Genomic DNA, 23238 nt, shown 5'->3' with positions numbered 1-23238 from the left:
CAGGTAGCCTAGTGGTTAGAGTGTAGGGACGGCAGGTAGCCTAGTGGTTAGAGTGTAGGGACGGCAGGTAGCCTAGTGGTTAGAGTGTAGGGACGGCAGGTAGCCTAGTGGTTAGAGTGTAGGGACGGCAGGTAGCCTAGTGGTTAGAGTGTAGGGACGGCAGGTAGCCTAGTGGTTAGAGTGTAGGGACGGCAGGTAGCCTAGTGGTTAGAGTGTAGGGACGGCAGGTAGCCTAGTGGTTAGAGTGTAGGGACGGCAGGTAGCCTAGTGGTTAGAGTGTAGGGCCAAGGTTACTAGATTGAATCCCCGAGCTGACAAGGTACAAATCTGTCGTTCTGAACAAGGCAGTTAACCCACTGTTCCTAGACCGTCATTGTAAATAACAATTTGCTCTTAAACTGACTTGCGTAGCTAAATAAAAGGTATTTAATTTATTTTGTATTTTTAGGTATGCTAAAAAGGGAAGTAATGTTTGCTTCCTTGGGCCCTAGTTAAAAATATGCAAAGGGCTCTCTACCTCATTCCTCTTCAACCAAAGTGCATTAATTGAGTAGCAAACTGCAGTAGAAAAGAGATTCAGTAACCTAGAGGACAAGGTTAAGTAAAATAAAAAAATTGGCCTTCTGGGTTATTTCCATGTTGGTTCTATTTAATGTATGTTTGAATTCATTTGTACTCTACGTTCCTAAGTGAAAGGAAAAAGACAGCTTCTAAATGTGGAGGGAGGAAGGACAGAGATTGGAACAACTAGGTATTTTATTCAAGTAGTAACAATACTCAATAAGAAAATAAGACTAGAAACAGGAAATTGAAAATTCACAAAATTAAAAACAACTTGTGGTTGGTTGGCTGCTGAACCAATGAACCACCAAACCAATAGGCTGGCAGTTTTGACTTCAGCAGGAATCAACATCACATCTGAAATGGCAGTGTATTCCCTACAGTACACTACTTACTAGTGAACGGGGTACCATTTCAGATGCAACCAGATCCTGTTCAGTAAGCACAACAGAATTACTTTTTAAATGTATTTTTAGAAACGGAGTTTACCGTTTCAAAACGTTTTGTTTCAGTACATCCTACTGAACGCGACCCAGGAAGTTATTTTTAGACTGCAGCTTGTAATAACAGTTGGATGATCCCTGATACTCCCAGGCTAAAAAAAAAAAACGTAAATACTGATCTAAAACGGGTGCGTTCCAGGCTGACTACATTGCAGTGGTTGAATCCTTATCCAGGGGCGTGTGATCTGGTAGGCCACTGCAAATGTAGTCAGCCTGGAACGCACCCACTACGAAATATCCACACCATAATAAATCATACCAAAAGAGAAACTAAAAGATCATTTCATTCAACCCTCAAAAACAAAACCCACAGGTCTGCATGTTCCATACAAAAACAGTCATTTTCCTGACAACACAAAAATCAAAACGAATAACCCTTTTCCCCGCAATGCAAACTGCAATAAACAAGAAACAGAATTTAAATTTACGACTGGGGGAGAAAAGAGAGAAAAAAATATCACTGGACAGAATGTGTGAGATCCAGGCTAACAATTTCACAACGAGCAACATATTAAGTGGCCGAGAGAGAAATGAAATCTGAAAACAGTTTGACTTGATATTTAACTGAATTGGTGGCTGACTACCGCCACCTGGTGGCTATATGATGTACATGAATCCTTCGTGATCCGTCCTGAAGGCACAAGGGGAGACAAGCCAAGACACCTCACCTGCAGCCTTTCTTCTGTCCTAAACGGCACCCTATTCCCTACGTAGTGTACTACTTTCGATCAGGTCAAAAGTAGTGCACTACTTAGGGAATAGGGTGCCGTTTAGGACATAAGAAAGGCTGCAGGGGAGGTGTCTTGACTGGGTGCCATTTCAAGGAAAGCTAGTCTCCACTTCTACAGCGTCATTCCGCCATTACAGAAATGTGCATTTTAAAAGGACTGGTTTAACACAGACGTACGAACTACAAATCACCCGCCACTTATGTGAGTGCAGCAGTCTCAGCTCTAGTTCAGTTCACGATCTTCAGCTCAGTCAGGTTTCTGCTGAGGGGGAAGTCGGGGGATGGGGAGGGGGGCAGACCGTCCTGGTCCTCAGATAGTCCTGGGTCGAGAGGGGAGGAAGAGGGGTAGTGACAAACGATGACTAGGTTCTCAGTCGCTGTCGAACTTGATGGAGTTGACGGACTGGGAGATGGCTCCTCCACAGTAGCTACCCCTCTTCTTCTTGGTCTTCTCGTGACGGAAGGACTTCCCTTTGGTGAAGCGGAGCACGTCATTGGCTCTCTGGCCCCAGTCTCCATCCGACCCGCGCTGAGGAGAACACAGAGACGGTCAGAACCCGTCTAGCCAATCATGACATGTTGACGACTGTCGATCCATAACTACTGTACAGCTTTTACTATGAGTTTTAGGAACAAGCACTGGAAATTAGTGCAAGCTAAGATGTGAACGTGAACATTGTGAATGATTTAAAACATTGTACATAAGGTTGGAATAATGCTGTGAAATGATAATGCCCTTTTAGTGTTATTTGAAAAGACGTCCTTAAAATTTCAGCCTGTGTCGGTAGGATGACGTTTGTCTGCCTAGTGACATCACAATGCGGTAAATTAGTTAATAGACCAATAAGAAAAGAGTTCCAAAGCTCTCGGCCAATAACTCGTTTTCAGTTCTCCCCTCCCAGCTAAATTGGAAACTCGATCTTTGCCAAGAAGCTGTTCGTTTCTCTTTTTTGACCATTTAGAATTTTAACCAATCACAGTAAGGTATTTAAATCATTACCCAGAAATTACTTGTTAGATTTAAAAATTAAATTAAATGTTTAAATGCCCTTCACTTGAGTGAATAAATATTACCAATAATGTTTCTACACAGAGAGCTGTAATGGTGTTTAAATGAAGGGCTTAGTACACAGAGCTGTAATGGTGTTTAAATGAAGGGCTTAGTACACAGAGCTGTAATGGTGTTTAAATGAAGGGCTTAGTACACAGAGCTGTAATGGTGTTTAAATGAAGGGCTTAGTACACAGAGAGCTGTAATGGTGTTTAAATGAAGGGCTTAGTACACAGAGCTGTAATGTGTGTTTAAATGAAGGGCTTAGTACACAGAGCTGTAATGTGTGTTTAAATGAAGGGCTTAGTACACAGAGCTGTAATGTGTGTTTAAATGAAGGGCTTAGTACACAGAGAGCTGTAATGGTGTTTAAATGAAGGGCTTAGTACACAGAGCTGTAATGGTGTTTAAATGAAGGGCTTAGTACACAGAGAGCTGTAATGGTGTTTAAATGAAGGGCTTAGTACACAGAGCTGTAATGGTGTTTAAATGAAGGGCTTAGTACACAGAGAGCTGTAATGGTGTTTAAATGAAGGGCTTAGTACACAGAGAGCTGTAATGGTGTTTAAATGAAGGGCTTAGTACACAGAGAGCTGTAATGTGTGTTTAAATGAAGGGCTTAGTACACAGAGAGCTGTAATGGTGTTTAAATGAAGGGCTTAGTACACAGAGAGCTGTAATGGTGTTTAAATGAAGGGCTTAGTACACAGAGAGCTGTAATGGTGTTTAAATGAAGGGCTTAGTACACAGAGAGCTGTAATGGTGTTTAAATGAAGGGCTTAGTACACAGAGAGCTGTAATGGGTGTTTAAATGAAGGGTTTAGTACACAGAGAGCTGTAATGTGTGTTTAAATGAAGGGCTTAGTACACAGAGAGCTGTAATGGTGTTTAAATGAAGGGCTTAGTACACAGAGCTGTAATGGTGTTTAAATGAAGGGCTTAGTACACAGAGAGCTGTAATGGTGTTTAAATGAAGGGTTTAGTACACAGAGAGCTGTAATGGTGTTTAAATGAAGGGCTTAGTACACAGAGAGCTGTAATGGTGTTTAAATGAAGGGCTTAGTACACAGAGAGCTGTAATGTGTGTTTAAATGAAGGGCTTAGTACACAGAGCTGTAATGGTGTTTAAATGAAGGGCTTAGTACACAGAGCTGTAATGGTGTTTAAATGAAGGGCTTAGTACACAGAGAGCTGTAATGTGTGTTTAAATGAAGGGCTTAGTACACAGAGCTGTAATGGTGTTTAAATGAAGGGCTTAGTACACAGAGAGCTGTAATGGTGTTTAAATGAAGGGCTTAGTACACAGAGAGCTGTAATGTGTGTTTAAATGAAGGGCTTAGTACACAGAGCCATAATGTGTGTTTAAATGAAGGGCTTAGTACACAGAGAGCTGTAATGGTGTTTAAATGAAGGGCTTAGTACACAGAGAGCTGTAATGTGTGTTTAAATGAAGGGCTTAGTACACAGAGAGCTGTAATGGTGTTTAAATGAAGGGCTTAGTACACAGAGAGCTGTAATGTGTGTTTAAATGAAGGGCTTAGTACACAGAGCCATAATGTGTGTTCTTGGTACATTGTGTTATAAAGGAAATAATTACACAAATTGCAACTGAATCAAGTTTGAGCCCCATTTGTAATTTCTATAGTAGACAGACAAAGGCGAGTGTAGTTCTCACCTTGGCGTCGAAGGAGTTGTCAGCCAGTCGGTTATCCACATCAATTTCCTCCTCTCTTATTCTACGGAAAGGTACATTGATCTTTAGGAGGGACAGACGGGTCAAACAGGGAATTTAGGAGTCAAGTTTAGTCCATATTTGACACTGACGCAGACCAGTTAGTTCCACAACGCACCTCGGTTCTGTATCGACCCATCAAACACCTGGCACGTATAGAGTTCCTTAGGGAAGTATTCAGAACCCTTGACTTTTTGTTACGTTACAGCCTTATTCTAAAATGGGTTAAAATGGGTACCGGTACAGAGTCAGTGTGGGTACCGGTACAGAGTCAGTGTGGGTACCGGTACAGAGTCAGTGTGGGTACCGGTACAGAGTCAGTGTGGGTACCGGTACAGAGTCAGTGTGGAGGCTATATACAGGGTGTTACGGTACAGAGTCAATGTGGAGGCTATATACAGGGTGTTACGGTACAGAGTCAATGTGGAGGCTATATACAGGGTGTTACGGTACAGAGTCAATGTGGAGGCTATATACAGGGTGTTACGGTACAGGGTCAATGTGGAGGCTATATACAGGGTGTTACGGTACAGAGTCAATGTGGAGGCTATATACAGGGTGTTACGGTACAGAGTCAATGTGGAGGCTATATACAGGGTGTTACGGTACAGAGTCAATGTGGAGGCTATATACAGGGTGTTACGGTACAGAGTCAATGTGGAGGCTATATACAGGGTGTTACGGTACAGGGTCAATGTGGAGACTATATACAGGGTGTACCGGTACAGAGTCAGTGTGGAGGCTATATACAGGGTGTACCGGTACAGAGTCAATGTGGAGACTATATACAGGGGGTACCAGTACAGAGTCAATGTGGAGACTATATACAGGGGGTACCGGTACAGAGTCAGTGTGGAGGCTATATACAGGGTATTACGGTACAGAGTCAATGTGGAGGCTATATACAGGGTGTACCGGTACAGAGTCAATGTGGAGGCTATATACAGGGGGTACCGGTACAGAGTCAGTGTGGGTACCGGTACAGAGTCAGTGTGGGTACCGGTACAGAGTCAGTGTGGGTACCGGTACAGAGTCAGTGTGGGTACCGCAATAGCGTGTGGGTTATAAACTACATCCTGTTCCTTTGTTCTGTGGAGAGAATCACTGAGGACAGGGGAGAATGATCATCTACCTCCCAGCATGATTTGTTCTCTTTGAATAAACCTATTTACCTCCCCCTGATTTTCCTCGTGTTACTGAAGAATAACATCAACTGCTAACAATAGTCTTGAGCGGAGCTCATCCATTTTGTTATCCAGTGAATGCACGTTTGCTAATAGGACTGATGGTAGAGGGGGATTACTCACTCGCCGTCGGATCCTTACCAGGCACCCCCGACCTACGTTCCCGATATCTCAGTCTCTTCTTCGGGAGAAGGACAGGGATTAGGCCCATGTCGGGTGTCTCGTCTGACACATTCAAGAAAATAATCTTCGTCCAGTACGAGGTGAGTAAATCAATGTCCTGATATCTAGAAGCTTTTTTCCGTCATAAGAGACGGTGGCAGAAACATTACGTACAAAATAAGTTGCAAATAAGGCAAAAACACAATTGGTTAGGAGCCTGTAAAATGGCAGGCATCTCCTTCAGCGCCATCTGTCAGCACACAGCCAAGAAGACAAAGGCAGGAGTGGTCTTGAAATGTCCTTGAGTGGACAAGCGTATCTCTGAATAAACCTGAAAATAGCTGCGCAGCAACGCTCCCATCCAACCTGACAGAGCTTGATAGGATCTGCAGAGATAAATACTTAAGTAAAAGTTGTTTTTAATTTCTTTAGAAATTAGCAAATATGTCCAAACCTGTTTTTGCTTTATCGTTATGAGGTAGATTGACGAGGGGAAAAAAACGATTTAAATACATTTTTAGAATAAGGCTGTAACGTAATAAAATGTGGAAAAAGTCAAGGGGTCTGAATACTTTCCCAAGGCACTGTACAGAAAAGTATCTCTGTGGTACAGAAATGCAACATCTATTTCTGTATACTAAGTCTGACACCATGTCAAAGTTTATTTACCATATACAATAAATACCAAACCAACAAATGATAAGTATTTTATAGTTATACAAGCCAAGCGCTAGCCAGTCTCTGTTCTGTTCTCACCTTCTTAGAGACTTTGGGGAACGTCTGTGGTGTTGTTGTTGTTGTTTTCTTATTTTTAGGTGTCGTTAATTCTTCCTCGTCCTCTGAGGCTTCTCCATCCTTTTTTCTCTTACCGTTTACAATGCCTGTGGAGGGAGAGAAGAGGGATAAATGAGGAAAAATATCCTTCTTGTCAATCTATCCAGTTACATAAAAAACAATCCTGGTTATAAGAAATTAAACTAACCCAATAATCAATTTTTTAAAAAAGGGCAATACAACTATAAAACAATGGAACCAATTCAAGCAAGGATGACTTTTCAAGTAATTGAATTGTAGCGTGATAATTAGCCTTGCTGCAAAACATGGGCCATTTTTCCTTCTCTTGGTAAATGGCTCCAATGTGTAGGCCATTAAGATAGCACTCAACACAATACAGTTGTACTAAGGCTTATGAGGCATTTAAAAGCTATAATTGTCAAGAATCAAATTGGGTAAATATCATGAGTTTAAAATGACCACTGAACAGTTTCCAGACGTTACCTTTTTAGTGGCGTTCAAAACTCACCGTTAGCGATGGGAGTGGTGACTGCTGCCCCTTCTTCTTCAGACGAAGAAGAGTCGTCTGATGAGCTGCTGGCCTCCTTGGTTTTAGCTGCTGGGGTGGTCTTGGGGGTAGTCTTGGGGGTGGTCTTGGGGGTGGTCTTGGGGGTGAGTTTCACAGACTTTTTACTGGCCTCCTCTTCCTCAGAGCTACTCTCCTCGGAAGAGGAAGACTCGGCAGCCTTGGTCGGTTTCGTTGCCTTGACTGCAGAGGTGGTTGCTTTGGGTGTAGCTGGCTTTCCATTGGTCAGAGCAGGCTTAGCGGGCGTCGCCTTGGCGGCCTCGGTCTCCACCTCCGAGTCGGAACTGTCGGAAGAGTCGGAGCTGCTTTCGGCTGCCTTTTTAGCCGAGGCTGGTGTTGTAGCCTTCACTGCTGCTGGTTTGGGCGCTGCTGCAAGGTTCAAAGTTCAATTTAGTTGTCATATGTATAAAAATACAACGCTTAATGCTTATTCACAAAATATGAAAGATACACAACAACAAAAATACACCTACACATAAGTATGAGAGATAATGTGTGAATCTTCTTACCCTCTTCATCACTGGAGTCATCTGAAGAGCTGCTGTCCTCCTTGGCTTTAGGTCTGGCTGCTGCGGTGGTCTTGGGGGTGGTCTTGGGGGCGGTCTTGGGGGCGGCAGCGGGTTTCACAGTCTTTTTACTGGCCTCCTCTTCCTCAGAGCTACTCTCCTCGGACGATGACGACTCTGCAGCTTTAGCCGGTGTCTTGACGGCAGGACTCTTGGCTGCAGGTTTGGGGGTGGTCTTCTTCGTAGCAGCAGCCTGGTCCTCCGAGTCCGAGCTGTCTGAATCGGAGCTGCTCTCGGCTGCTGCCTTGGCTGGGGCTGATTTAGTCACCACTGGGGTGGCTGTTTTAGAGGCTGATTTAGTCACCACTGGTTTGGCTGGTTTAGAGGTAGCCTTCTTAGCTACGGCCTCATCCTCATCTTCAGAAGAAGAGTCGGAGTCCGAGCTGCTCTCCGCTGCAGCTGGTTTAGTAACCGGGGTGGCTGGTTTGGAGGCTGGTTTAGGAACTGGGGTTGCTGGTTTGGAAGCTGATTTAGGAACCGGGGTTGCTGGTTTGGAAGCTGATTTAGCAACAGAGGCTGGGGTAGCCTTCTTAGCTGGGGGTTCGTCATCTTCAGAAGAAGAGTCGGAGTCCGAGCTGTTTTCTGTAGCAGCTGGTTTAGTAACTGGGGTGGCTGGTTTGGAAGCTGATTTAGGAACCGGGGTTGCTGGTTTGGAAGCTGATTTAGCAACAGAGGCTGGGGTAGCCTTCTTAGCTGGGGGTTCGTCATCTTCAGAAGAAGAGTCGGAGTCCGAGCTGTTTTCTGTAGCAGCCTTGGCTGGGGCCTTGGGAGCAGCTGCAGCAGGTTTAGCTGGCGTCTCGTCCTCAGAACTGCTGTCAGAGTCTACAGGACAGACAGGTGCGAACATTACAGCATTTAAAAAATGGTAGATTCAGTTAAATAAAATGTGAGTTTGTTTGACAGTCTAAGCCAAGACCTAAATTCTAATCCCCCCCGAGTGCTATGTAACACTTAACTGTGATTTTCTGTGGATGTTACTCAGTGCCAAACAACGAGCAGAAAATATTTTCTTAACAGGTTAAGACAACCTTTTTCCGGTGTCAGACTGAAATGTATCCAACTGGTGCAGAGTGAGAACAGAAGCAAGGACTGAGGACAGGGGAGACTGAACATCTCCCTCCCAGCATAACATCTACGATTTGTCCTTTTCAAATAAATCTATTTTTTCTCCTCCTGATTTGCTTCGGCGTCTTCGTTTTTGAAGAACAACATCAACGGCTAACACCGGTTAGTCGAGGTAATATGTACATGTAGGTCAAGTTAAAGTGACTATGCATAGATCATAAACAGAGTAGCAGCAGTGTAAAAGAGGGGTCTGGGTAGCCCTTTGATTAGTTGGTCAGGAGTCTTACGGCCTTGGAGAAGAAGCTGTTTAGAAACCTTTTCGACCTTGACTTGGTGCTCCAGGTACCACTTGCAAAGCTGTAGCAAAGAGAACAGTCTATGACTAGGGTGACTGGAGCCTGAATTTTTAGGGCCTTCCTCTGACACCGCCTGGTATAGAGGTCCTGGATGGCAGGAAGCTTGGCCCAAGTGATGTACTGGGCTATACGCACTACCCGCTGTAGTGTCTTGCGGTCGGAGGCTGAGCAGTTGCCATATCAGGCAGTGACGCAACAAGTCAGGATGCTCTCGATGGTGCAATTGTAGAACCTTTTTGAGGATCTGAGGACCCATGCCAAATCTTTTCAGTTTCCTGAGGGGGAATAGACTTTGTTGTGCCCTATTCACGACAGTCTTCGTGTAATGGACCATTTCAGTTTGTTGGTGATCTCAACCTGCTCCACTACAGCCCCGTCGATGAGAATGGGGGCATTCTCGGTCCTTTTCCTGTAGTCCACAATCTCCTTTGTCTTGATCACGTTGAGGATGTTGTTGTCCTGGCACCACACGACCAGGTCTCTGACCTCCCTATAGGCTGTCTCGTCGTTGTCGGTGATCAGGCCTAGCGGTGTTGTGGAGTCGTGCCTGGCCATGTAGTCTTGAATGAACAGGGGGTACAGGAGGGGACTAATCACGCACCCCTGAGGGGCCCCCATGTTGAGGATCAGCGTGGCGGATGTGTTGTTCCCTACCCTTAACACCAGCAGGGGGCGGCACGTCAGGAAGTCCAGGATCCAGTTGCAGAGGGAGGCGTTTTGTCCCAGGGTCCTTAGCTTAGTGAGGAGCTTTGAGGGTACTATGGTGTTGAACACTGAGCTGTAGTCAAAGAATAGCATTCTCACATAGGTGTTCCTTTTGTCCAGGTGAGAAAGGGCAGTGTGGAGTGCAATAGAGATGTAACCTGTGGATCTGTTGGGGCTGTTTGCAAATTGCCGTCGGTCTAGGTTTCTGGGATAATGGTGTTGATGTGAGCCATGACCAGCCTTTCATTGCTACAGACGAGAGCGCTACGGGTCGGTAGTCATTTAGGCAGGTTACCTTCGTTAGTCAGGTTTAGTCAGGTTACCTTCGTGTTCTTGGGCACAGGGACTATGGTGGTCTGCATGAAACATGCTGGTATTACAGACTAGATGTCGACCGATTACGACTTTTCAACGCCGATACCGATTATTGGAGGACCCAAAAAAGCAGATACCGATTAAATCGACCGATTCTAATATGTATATTTGTAATAATGACAATTACGTCAATATTGAATGAACACTTATTTTAAACGTAATCTAATACATAATGAATAATGCAAAAACAAAGTGTTGGAGAAGAAAGTAAAAGTGCAATATGTGCCATGTAAAAAAAGCTAACGTTTAAGTTCCTTGCTCAGAACATGAGAACATATGAAAGCTGGTGGTTCCTTTTAACACGAGTCTTCAATATTCCCAGGTAAGAAGTTTTAGGTTGTAGTTATTATAGGACTATTTCTCTCTATACCATTTGTATTTCATACACCTGTGACTATTGGATGTTCTAATAGGTACTATAGTATTTCCAGTGTAACAGTATAGCTTCCGTCCCTCTCCTCGCCCTTACCTGGGCTCGAAACAGGAACACGTCGACAACAGCCACCCTCGAAGCATCGTTACCCATCGCTCCACAAAAGCCGCGGCCCATGCAGAGCAAGGGGAACAACTACTCCAAGTCTCAGAGCGAGTGACGTTTGAACCGCTATTAGTGCGCACCCATTTCACATCGGTTACAGCAGCCTAAACTCGGGAGTTGATAGGCTTGAAGTCATAAACAGCAGAGCTGCTGGCAAAATGCACGAAAGTGCTGTTTGAGCCTCCCGGGTGGCGCAGTGGTTAAAGGCGCTGTACTGCAGCGCCAGCTGTGCCATCAGAGTCCCTGGGTTCGCGCCCAGGCTCTGTCGCAACCGGCTGCGACCGGGAGGTCCGTGGGGCGACGCACAATTGGCCTATAGCGTCGTCCAGGTTAGGGAGGCCTTGGTCGGTAGGGATGTCCTTGTCTCATCGCGCACCAGCGAATCCTGTAACCAAGGTTGCCAGGTGCACAGTGTTTCCTCTGACACATTGGTGCGGCTGGCTTCCGGGTTGGATGCGGCTTGGTTGGGTTGTGTATCGGAGGACGCATGACCTTCAACCTTCGTCTCTCCCGAGCCCGTACGGGAGTTGTAGCGATGAGACAAGATAGTAGCTACTAAAAACATATACCACGAAATTGTTGAGAAAAAGGGGTAAAATTATTAATTTTTTTAAAAAGAAGAAAAAGAAAGTGCCTACCACCGCTCACCGTGGGGACGACGTCCTCGATGCACTTACTGATAAAGCCAATGACTGAGGCCATTGAAACCTTAATTTAACTAGGCAAGTCAGTTAGAAACAAATTCTTATTCTCAATGACGGCCTAGGAACCGTGGGTTAACTGCCTGTTCAGGGGCAGAACGACAGATCTTCGTCAACCTTGTCAGCTCGGGATTTGAACTTGCAACCTTCCGGTTACTAGTCCAACGCTCTAACCACTAGCCGCACCAATTGTTGCTTGTAAGCAGGAATCAGGAGGATAGAATTATGATCAAATTTGCCACATGGAGGGAGAGCTTTGTACATGTCTCTGTAAAGGTGGTCTAGAGGTTTTTTCCCCCTCTGGTTGCACATATAACATGCTGGTAGAAATTAGGTAAAACAGATTTGAGTTTCCCTGCATTAACGTCCCCGGCCACTAGGGGCGCCACCTCTGTAAAGGTGGTCTAGAGGTTTTTCCCCCTCTGGTTGCACATTTAACATGCTGGTAGAAATGAGGTAAAACTGATTTGAGTTTCCCTGCATTAATGTCCACGGCCACTAGGGGCGCCACCTCTGTAAAGGTGGTCCAGAGTTTTTCCCCCTCTGGTTCCACATTTAACATGCTGGTAGAAATGAGGTAAAACTGATTTGAGTTTCCCTGCATTAACGTCCCCGGCCACTAGGGGCGCCACCTCTGTAAAGGTGTAAAGGTGGTCTAGAGGTTTTTCCCCCTCTGGTTGCACATTTAACATGCTGGTAGAAATTAGGTAAAACTGATTTGAGTTTCCCTGCATTAATGTCCACGGCCACTAAGGGCGCCACCTCTGTAAAGGTGTAAAGGTGGTCCAGAGTTTTTCCCCCTCTGGTTCCACATTTAACATGCTGGTAGAAATGAGGTAAAACTGATTTGCGTTTCCCTGCATTAATGTCCCCGGCCACTAGGGGCGCCACCTCTGTAAAGGTGTAAAGGTGATCTATAGTTTTCCCCCCTCTGGTTGCACATATAACATGCTGATAGAAATGAGGTAAAACTGATTTGAGTTTCCCTGCATTAATGTCCACGGCCACTAGGGGCGCCGCCTCGGGACGAGCGTTTTCCGGTTCGCTTATGGCCACAGAGGGGCCCAACCGGCGGGAATGAGTCGCAATTTACTGGACGGCTTAACGTTTGTAACATAACCCGTGTATAATAGTAAAAAAAAGTTCATTTGTCTCTAACACCGAGTCACAGATCTGTTTGTGGCCTCTTGCCAACTTATTTCAGCACAAAGAGATCTGGGATGCATTCTAAAATGACTCCATCTTACAGCCTCGCCAACTTGTATTAAATGTCTTACCAGAGCTGGAAGAGTCTGATTTCTTAGCTGGGGCAGTCTTCGCTGGAGTCACCTTGGCTGCTGGTTTTTTAGCCTCTTCCTCATCTTCTGAGCTCGAGTCAGAGTCTGAGGAGGATTCAGCAGCCTTGCCTCGGGTCACGGTAGGAGTCGCCTTAGCTGGTGCTGCTTTCACCGTCCCCTCTTCGTCATCCTCTGAGCTCGAGGAAGAGGAGTCGCCGTCCACCACCTTCACAGTAGCCTTGGCCCCCGCTACAGTCACAGTCTTGGCCCCCCGCTCCTTCACCTCTGCCACCGTTACGGTTGCTGTAGCTGGCGCCACTTTCACCGTCTTCGAACCCTTCTCCTCCTCTTCCTCCTCCTCTGAGCTGGAGTCTGAGGAAGAGTCTTCCTTGGCAGGGGTAACCGTTACTTTGACAGCTGTGGACTTAACCCTTATTACTTCTGGCTTCTTAGCCTCTTCTTCATCCTCAGAGCTGGAGTCAGAGTCTTCTGCTGGCTTAGCCTTAGCTGGGGTAGCCTTAGCTGGGGTAGCCTTAGCTGGGGTAGCCTTAGCTGGGGTAGCCTTAGCTGGGGTAGCCTTAGCTGGGGTAGCCTTAGCTGGGGTAGCCTTAGCTGGGGTAGCCTTAGCTGCTGGCTTCTTTGCTGCTACTTCTTCTTCAGAGCTGGAGTCTAAGAGGAAAAAGAGAAGAATCAATGAAACTGTTCACTTTAAAATCAAAACACCTCAACTCAGGTAAAACAGATGTAGTAGTGGCTCGTCATTTAAAAAAAAATAATTTTAAGGACAGGTTGCACAACATATTTCCACAAATCTAACGTAGATTGACGATACTCCATCTAAACAGTCTTTATGCAAAAGTTAACAAAAACACTTCCTATTTTAGTTATTTGCATGACATTTATCAATAAATCAAAACGTACAAGACGCTGCGGCTTTGACGTCAAGGACTACCGGCCTGGTGCTGGCGGCAGTGTGCCGGCATGTTTGGTTGAAATGCAAGTAGACGGGAATAAAGTCTTATTGCGTCGGACAGACTAGTGAACCCCTGGCGCTTCAGTCATATACAGGCCTCACTTCGGTAAGTAGGTACTAAAGTGCCCATAAAACGTATCATGTTATGTTGCTAGTAGATAAACAAATATAGATTGTTGGCTAAGTGCACCAGATCATTCAAAACCAACTGTCCCCCACACGCGCACACACATTTAGCGTGGTGTTTGGCGATGGAATAAGCTAGCAACAACTCCTCCAACAGAACACTGTACATTTTGCATATTTCAAGACGTGTCTTTATGATTTGCTCTACTTCCTGATCTTTATTGGCCGATGTAACGTGCAGGATATCGTGGTAGCCAACGGTTGTGTTCACCATCATCTGGGTTTACTGCTGCTAGTAGTAACACTCATGTTAGCACGTGGCTAGCTATAGCTATCGTCAGCCAACGACAGAGTTTTAACCAGTTTGGTTATAGACGTTCAATGTCTACTATGCTGGTAAAGGTAGATATTGTCTTTCACAGTAAAAGAAATGTGCTGAACTGCTAGTAACGTGATGTGTTTCACAGCCGCTAGTGGTTAGCTAGGTAACGTGATGTGTTTCACGGCTGCTAGTGGTTAGCTAGTTAATGTGATGCATTTCAGGGCTGCTAGTGGTTAGCTAGTTAAGGTAATGTGCTGAACTGCTAGTATGTTAAGGTAATGTGATGTGTTTCACAGCTGCTAGTGGTTAGCTAGTTAAGGTAATGTGATGAACTGCTAGTATGTGATGCGTTTCACGACTGCTAGTGGTTAGCTAGTTAAGGTAATGTGATGTGTTTCACGGCTGCTAGTGGTTAGCTAGTTAAGGTAATGTGATGTGTTTCACGGCTGCTAGTGGTTAGCTAGTTAAGGTAACGTGATGCATTTCACGGCTGCTAGTGGTTAGCTAGTTTGACGTTTCCAAAACTGCAAAGATATTGTCTGTGAGTGCCACAGAACTGATGTTACAGGCGAAACCCAGATAAAAATCCAATCAGGAAGTGCCGCATTTTTTGAAACCGCCTCATGCCAATGACTCCTTATACGGCTGTGAAGGAGCTAGGAGTCAGCTTACGTTTTCCCCAAGGTGTCTGCAGCATTGTGACGTCTTTTTAGGCATTTCCATTGGAGAATGGCTGTAAGAGACCATATAGGGCGAGTGGACGCATGGCGCCAAATAAATGGACATTTTGGACATATATGGACTGAATTAATCGAACAAAAGGACCATTTGTGATGTTTATGGGACAGATTGGAGTACCAACAAAAGAAGCTCGTCAAAGGTAAGGCATGTTTTATATTATATTTCTGCGTTTTGTGTAGCGCCTGCAGGGTTGAAATATGCTACTCTTTGTTGACTGTTGTGCTATCATCAGATAGTAGCATCTTATGCGTTTGCCGAAAATCTGACACGTTGGCTGGATTCACAACGAGTGTAGCTTTAATTTAGTATCTTACATGTGTGATTTAATGAAAATGTGATTTTTAATATCATTTTATTTGAATCTGGCATTTTCCCTGGCTTTTGGCCAAGTGAGACGTGACTGTCCCCCTACCCTAGAGAGGTTAAAACAACAAGACTTTAGGATGATGTGGGTCTTCACCGTCTTGTGTGGACAGTGGCTTCCCTCCTGCTAGTGGTTTTCTCTATATGTCACTTTTCCCCAACACGACTTCGATCAAATTCATAAAATATAAAGTTCTACCGAAATACAAATGTATAGTGATCTATCATATTGGGACTTTTATTTTGAAGGATGTAAACAAATCAGAATGTCGAACAGCGCAACCTAATTCTTCAATCTTCCCTTTCGCCCGTCTGAAGATGTACAACGTGTCGTGTTTACCATTTCTCTAGTCTAGAACCTTTAGAAGCAAGGTCTACAACAGATATAACCTATAGCCTTTAGAAACTAGGTCTAGAACCTTTAGAAGCAAGGTCTACAACAGATATAGCCTTTAGAAACTAGGTCTAGAACCTTTAGAACCAAGGTCTACAACAGATATAGCCTTTAGAAACTAGGTCTAGAACCTTTAGAACCAAGGTCTACAACAGATATAACCTATAGCCTTTAGAAACTAGGTCTAGAACCTTTAGAACCAAGGTCTACAACAGATATAACCTATAGCCTTTAGAAACTAGGTCTAGAACCTTTAGAACCAAGGTCTACAACAGATATAACCTATAGCCTTTAGAAACTAGGTCTAGAACCTTTAGAACCAAGGTCTACAACATATATAACCTATAGCCTTTAGAAACTAGGTCTAGAACCTACCTGTGCTCTCAGAGCTGGACTCTGCCTTCTTAGCAGCTGCAGCAGCTTTGGGGGTCACAGTCTTGGCTGGGGTGGTTTTGACTGTTTTAGCTGAGGAGAATAACGAGGTGTCAGATACCAGGACAGCACTCAGGGCCGGTTTCCCAGACAGATGTAGCTGGGTCTTGGACTACAAAACACTTCATTTGAGTTTAGTCTTAAAATAAACTATGTCAGGGAATCCGTCCCTAAGTACAAACAGTAGTTCGTTACCTGACACTTTCTTCTTCTTCTTCTCCTCCTCCTCATCATCGCTGCTGTCATCGCTGCTGTCCGAGGAACTACTGTCCTTCGCTGGAGGGGTCTTGACAGGGCCAGGAGGTTTCACCGGGGTCTGTTGGGCGAGAGTCAGTCTAGGAGGTCAAGGTATCACTAACTACATTGTGTAGACAGTCTGAAGACGTAGCAGCTGCACATGTGGTTTTAATTATCATTGAGGACATGCTGAAACAAGACATTTAAAAAAAAATCCCGCCAAATATGAAGTGTGCCTTGGTATTTTCGTTCTAATGTGTACATTGTAGATTTTTTTCATGAAGATGTGTAATGACTTAGTTTTACGGTTGACTGAGTCTTCATTTCTCATCTAACCCCCCCCAAAACACACATTTACTCCACAATATATAGCTAATGTTCCTTCTTCCATACCGGCATCGTATGACAGTGGCACACAAGACTTTTGTTAGATCAAGAAGATACTGTACCATGCCTAGGAAGGGAGACTGTCACTGACAACACAGCTCCCATGGTAACGTGGACGCCTGTCCTGTTTGTGAGTCCTGGGCACATATTTACAGATAGTCTCAGAATAGGACTGCTGATTCAGGAACAGGCCCCTTCTGTCAACCGACCTGTAGTCGTTATGACCCGAAAAGGGCAGAACAGATCCTAGATCAGCTCTCCTCCACGGAGAGGCTTTTTGAATAGACCCCCCGGTGAGAGGTTGTGTGTTGTGGATCAGTTTCAGTACCTTAGTGGGCGCCTCGTCTTCACTGGAGCTGTCTTCACTACTGCTGCTGCTCGCAGTCTTCTTCTGAGCTGCTGCCTTAGGGGTCGCGGCTGCAGCCTTTCCTGCCTTAGGGGTCGCGGCTGCAGCCTTTCCTGCCTTAGGGGTCGCGGCTGGAGCCTTTCGTTCTGCAGAGCAAAGAAGAACAGTCAGCAAGACAACACCACAAAACAAGTAACATCCAAGAAGCAACCGCACAACGAGGGAAACAACGCTGATACAAATATGGGATCACGGTGGTCGTAAAGCGATTGTCTTGGTCGGGTGTCCGTCTAAAGAGATTCCATGTCTCAAGGGACTTCATGGTTGAACAAAGGTTAAAATGTAGAAAAGTTTGAGGTCATACGCACAATCTTAATAAAAAAATAATGGGTGCTGGGCTAAAGACAGACACTAGAAAAGAATCCGATAAGAGATCCTTCTGGATCAAAACGTTGTCGGTAAAGGTGGCAATTGGGAACATGTTCAGTGCGCGGGACTTCCTGTTCATTCCAAAAGGTTGAAAATGTACTTACTAGCTGCAGGAGCTTTGGCCTCAACTTTGGCTGCTGACGGTTTCTGTTAGCAGAGATGAGGAACGGATTTTAAAAAATTTTTAAAATGCTGCAAGAACAGACCTACCCCACACCACCTTTATAACATAACCAACGTCTCAACAGCAAGATGCCGTCATCAGGACACGCATCATCTTCACTAAGCCCCCCCCCCCCCCCATTGCTCTGTTATGGTCGGCCATTATAGCAAATCAACAACATTGATATTTTATTTTGATCCCCATTAACCCGAAAAACAATGGCAACAGCTAATCTTACTGGGGTTCTACACATAACGAAAAAGACAAGACGTTTACAATTTGCCTACATTTAAAAACATTAACATGTAGTTTGTGTGTGTATGTGTGCATCTATCAGTTTCACATACATACAACCAATAGATCACATGGGGGGGCGTTATGCCGTGATGTGATGCTTTATCGGTTTCAATAAACCAGGTTTGCTGTTCACTACATGAGATGGAAGGGAGGGCCATGCAACATGGCTCTGTTCTGGACCTGGAGACTGTGAAAACACCCCTGTGAAAAGACCCCTGGTGGCATGTCTGGTGGGGGAAGTGTGTGTGGACCTGACCATAGATCACACGGTTAGGGATTTTAACATAATAAACAAGATGATAAATTGTAAAACATAGCTCATGTACCTTCGCTACAGCCTCTTCCTCCTCTTCGTCACTGGAATCATCACTGCTGCTGGAATCTGATTTAGCAGGGCGTGGAGCCTTGGCCGCTAACGAAAACACATCAAGAAACCGTTTAAAAAAGGTAGACCCAGTAAAAATGACGTTGCCACGAGCAACACCGCAGATATTGAGATTAGCGAGATGCAAGACTTTTGCTCTAACAGCATCTGTGCATGCGCACGGGTTCACTTCACAACGTCGTAGCCAGGATACCAAAACAGCAGAGAAGTTGAGCCTCGCGCTTCGCTTCACCTCTTCGTGGATGTGAAAATCTACCCAATCTGCTGTTTCCATATCTCAGAGTCCACCTTTTTTTACCCCCGTTTTTCGTGATAGTCAATTGGTAGTTACAGTCTGCAACTCCCGTGCGGACTCGGGACAGTCGAAGGTCGAGCGTCCTCCGAAACACAACCCAGCCAAGCCGCACTGCTTCTTGACAACGCACGCTTAAACCGGAATCAAGCTGCACCAATGTGTCGCTAATACGCGATGGGACAAGAACATCCCTGCCCGCGAAACCCTCCCCAAACCTGGATGACGTTGGGCCTGGTATCGGGGGGCCTCGCGGTCGCAACACAGCCTGGTATCGAACCAGGATCAGGCAGTTACACAGCTAGCACTGCCTTAGACCACAGCACCACTGGGGAGGCCCCTCTGAGGCCTTTAACTGGATAAAAAGGTCACCTCTGTCCATCAACGCCATGGCAATGTAGGATATTGGTTTAGGGGCAGAGGTTCTCAAACTAGGGGTCGCGAACCCATGTGGGGTTGCCTGGTATGAAAGTTGGAGAATTGTAGAAATCCTTCAAACGCGCACACACACACTACCAGTCAAAAGTTGACACACCTACTCATTCAAGGGTTATTTATGTTTACAATATTTTATATTGTAGAATAGTGAAGACATCAAAACTATGAAATAACACTTTTTGGTTACTACATGATTCCATATTTGTTAAACATATCAAAATATATGTTAGATTATTAAAAGTAGCCACCCTTTGCCTTGACAGCTTTTCACACTCTTGGCATTCTCTCAACCAGCTTCATGAGGTAGTCACCTGGAATACATTTGAATTAACAGGTGCACCTTGTTAAAAGTTAATTTGTGTAATTTTTCCTTCTTAATGCGTTTGAGCCAATCAGTTGTGACAAGGTAGGGGTGGTATACTGAAGGTAGCCCTATTTGGTAAAAGACCAAGTCCATATTATGGCAAAAACAGCTCAAATAAGCAAAGAGAAACGACAGTCCATCATTAATTTAAGACATGAAGGTCAGTCAATCCGGAAAATGTCAAGAACTTTGAATGTTTTTTCAAGTGCCAGTCGCAAAAACCATCAAGCGCTACGATAAAACTGGCTCTCACGAGGACCACCACAGGAAAGGAAGACCCAGAGTTACCTCTGCGGCAGAGGATAAGTTAATTAGAGTTACCAGCCTCAGAAATGGCAGCCCAAATAAATGCTTCACAGAGTTCAAGTAACAGACATCTCAATAGTCACTGTTCAGAGGAGATGCCGTGAATCAGGCCTTCACGGTCGAACTGCTGCAAAGACACCACACAGAAGAAGTGAAGGGGACACCTAGCCAGTTGTACAACTGAATGTACTCAACAGAAATGTGTTGGCTCGGGTATTACACTAGAGCCAACCTGGACCATAATGTGTTGGCTCAGGTATTACACTATAGGGCCAACATGGACCATAATGTGTTGGCTCAGGTATTACACTATAGGGCCAACGTGGACCATAATGTGCTGGCTCAGGTATTACACTATAGGGCCAACGTGGACCATAATGTGCTGGCCCAGGTATTACACTATAGGGCCAACGTGGACCATAATGTGCTGGCTCAGGTATTACACTATAGGGCCAACGTGGACCATAATGTGCTGGCCCAGGTATTACACTATAGGGCCAACGTGGACCATAATGTGTTGGCTCAGGTATTACACTATAGGGCCAACATGGACCATAATGTGTTGGCTCAGGTATTACACTATAGAGCCAACCAGGACCAATGTGTTGGCTCAGGTATTACACTATAGAGCCAACCTGGACCAATGTGTTGGCTCAGGTATTACACTATAGGGCCAACCTGGACCAATGTGTTGGCTCAGGTATTACACTATAGGGCCAACCTGGACCATAATGTGCTGGCTCAGGTATTACACTATAGGGCCAACGTGGACCATAATGTGCTGGCTCAGGTATTACACTATAGGGCCAACGTGGACCATAATGTGCTGGCTCAGGTATTCTCGCTTGCATTGTCCTTTCCAGCATTGTTCCAGGCCAGTATAACTCCATTCAGCAGTGTGGCTCAGTTGATAGAGCATGGTGCTTGCAAAGCCACGGGTTCGATTACCGCCGGGGATACCCATACAAAAATATATGCACACACTACTGTCGCTTTTGATAAGACTCTGCTAAATGGCATATATTAAAAGGACAGATGAGTGCGTACCTGTGGGTGTGGCCTTGGCAGGTGCTGCAGCTTCCTCCTCGTCGCTGCTCGACTCCTCACTGGAGCTCTCGGCAGTCTTTGCCTTCTTAGCAGACGGACTGTCACTGGCTCCAGGACCGATGGGCAGCGCCTTGCGTTTCTTAGCTTCGGGAGACCTGAGAAAAGGAATGGCGAACCGAGCAGTGAGAGGCATTCAAAAATAATTTAAACAAACTGTTACTTATTGGTATGTGCACTTAATGGTTTAGCCCCACAGTTATCGACAAAAAGGGCTCTGAGAAGATGAGGTTGGGATTGAAAACATACACATGTCAAGTCATTCTCGCCAGCCACGTTGTTGGGTTGTAAAGTTACTGGACAAGAGTGTACTTACTTCACCCAGAAGTTGAAAATGTCAAGAAGACCAGCAGCTTCTTTTTCATCCTGGGGTGGCTGTTGCAAAGGAAGAATATTTCACATCAGTCATTTTATTCTCTTTGCAGGTTTATAGCCATCATGAGGCATTTACATGTAACCAATTTTTTCTGAACAATGTTTTACCTACAAACAAGTGCATAAAACACATTATGAGGAGTATTATTAGAACGAGTAGTTTTCGATGATGGATCAATGTTCGAACAGCAATAACCATTTCCCAATAAACATTAAAAGCCTGACATGTTAATCTAGCTTGTTAGGTAGTTATAGCGTACGCACACGGTATTTCATTGCCTGCTGACTCGTCAGACAGACATTTTATTCAATCGTTCAACGTTAACTTGCTAAGCTATCTAGTTGAGTCCAGTTATTATGTGATGGCAGTTGAAGAAGCAATCATCCTACAAGTTGAATATGTAACTTAACATAATCAATGGGTATTCTAATAAAAACGAATTATTAGTGGATTGAAGTCACACGTGTTCTCTCGGCACGGCGTGCACCTCCTGCGTAGCAGACTAGCTCACCGAGCGGTACACAACATTGTCAACAACTACTAAACGGGATACGGAATATTGTCACTTACCACTTTAGCTTGTTTGATGAAGTGTTGGGCAGCCTTGGTAAACTTGTTCTCCAGTAGAAATGAATAGACATGTTTGTAAAGATCACTCGGCACGGAACTTTGCTCCGCCATTTTCACCAGGCTCGTGTGGAAGAAAATCGCCGAAGACGCATATGCGCGTTGAAACGCCGTCGCGTAATAAACAACGTCACCAAATTAATAAAAACCACGGAAAGCACATCGGTAAAACTAAAAAATCTTTAGTTTGAGTCCGATAATAATTTATTACTCAATACTAGTAATATTAATTAACATAGCTCTACACATTGCCCTACTTACGTTTATTATGTATTGTATGAAGATATTCTTATGTAAAACGTTTCAAGCGCCATACCTCAACCTTTGGTACAGTCTAGTGTATATATTTTACGTCATCTCTAATCGTCTCACGACATGGCACCTGACGTCCGGGGAATATTGTAAATGAAGGACATTTGTATGAGTCTGGACGTTTAAACTGTATTACTGTCTGTTCTTGTCTTTCACAATCTGTAAATCATGCCTCGATATGAACTTGCCCTCATTGTAAAGGCCATGCAGAGGCCGGAGACCGCGGCACTTTTGCGGCGCACAGTGGAAACCTTGATGGAGCGAGGCGCTGTGGTGAGAGGCCTGGAGAACCTCGGAGAGAAACTTCTACCGTACAAGATATCGAAACACAACGAGCGACACACGCGCGGCGGATACTTTCTGATTGACTTCCACGCTGCTCCCGGTATTGTCACGGGCTTGCTGGATCATCTGGAGAGGGACATTGACGTGGTGAGGCCTACGGTCTTGAAGAATGATCCGGAGCCTTCCAATGGACCCTGCTGCGGACACCCGGTGGCATCTAAACACCAGGACACAGTGTAGAAATTGAACGGTCATCATAGGAGTTATTTCTAGTTGCCCAGCTTCTGTGACACATTGAGAAGTGGATCGCATTTGATAGCCAGGCTTTAGCCTGGGTGCCGGTCTATTTCTGCTTCCTTGCCAACAATTTAGAAATAGAAGACAGGGTTTTTTCACATCCCGAGGGAAGACTCACATCATGTTCATTAGGCACCAAACGGAAGAAAATTGACAAACGGGGAGGCACCGCTTGGACACAGAACCATCGTTAAATTACAATATATCATTGAGTATGTTTTTGGCATAAAAAACATGTAAACACATTTTCCTTGGTCATTCATACCATCCAATATACTGTAATACTATTTCAGTGTTATCTGCTTTTAATGGTTGATTAAATGACTAAACAAATTCCAAACTCATAAAAAAAATACATCGTTTCATTTTGTATTCA

At 44.8% G+C, this 23238-nt stretch overlaps 2 protein-coding genes across 3 annotated transcripts; one reads left to right on the top strand and one right to left on the bottom strand.

The window, feature by feature from the left end:
• Positions 1-738: 738 nt before the first annotated feature.
• On the bottom strand, positions 739-22803 carry nolc1 (nucleolar and coiled-body phosphoprotein 1). Of its 2 annotated transcripts, none has more exons than XM_021564617.3 (14): positions 21912-22803; positions 21282-21340; positions 20909-21063; positions 18403-18488; positions 17721-17763; positions 17170-17333; positions 16413-16533; positions 16161-16250; positions 12867-13535; positions 7793-8671; positions 7227-7652; positions 6680-6804; positions 4521-4601; positions 739-2323 (listed from the first exon to the last, which is right to left on the bottom strand). In XM_021564617.3, the coding sequence occupies exons 1-14, from the start codon at positions 22020-22022 to the stop codon at positions 2165-2167; spliced, it is 3168 nt and encodes a 1055-aa protein (XP_021420292.3). In that variant the 5' UTR covers positions 22023-22803; the 3' UTR covers positions 739-2164. The 2 variants fall into 2 exon arrangements, with proteins under 2 accessions (XP_021420292.3, XP_021420296.3); XM_021564621.3 differs by having other exon boundaries at positions 4521-4581.
• mrps6 (mitochondrial ribosomal protein S6) lies at positions 22449-22805 on the top strand. The gene has a single exon (XM_021564627.3). The coding sequence runs from the start codon at positions 22449-22451 to the stop codon at positions 22803-22805; it is 357 nt and encodes a 118-aa protein (XP_021420302.1).
• Positions 22806-23238: the final 433 nt, after the last annotated feature.

This window comes from Oncorhynchus mykiss, chromosome 16 (genome assembly GCF_057628025.1).
Source record: "Oncorhynchus mykiss isolate SJ-2025 chromosome 16, ASM5762802v1, whole genome shotgun sequence".
Lineage (NCBI taxonomy): Eukaryota > Metazoa > Chordata > Actinopteri > Salmoniformes > Salmonidae > Oncorhynchus > Oncorhynchus mykiss.
This window is presented reverse-complemented; position numbering and strand designations above follow the sequence as displayed.

Coding starts and splice junctions, on each gene's coding strand:
- nolc1 (XM_021564617.3), bottom strand. CDS start 22,022: ATGGCGGAGCAAAGTTCCGTGCCGAGTGATCTTTACAAACATGTCTAT. Junction 16,534..17,169: donor AAGACGAGGCGCCCACTAAG/GTACTGAAACTG, acceptor CTCGCCCAACAG/ACCCCGGTGAAACCTCCTGG. Junction 16,251..16,412: donor GAAGAAGAAGAAAGTGTCAG/GTAACGAACTAC, acceptor TATTCTCCTCAG/CTAAAACAGTCAAAACCACC.
- mrps6 (XM_021564627.3), top strand. CDS start 22,449: ATGCCTCGATATGAACTTGCCCTCATTGTAAAGGCCATGCAGAGGCCG.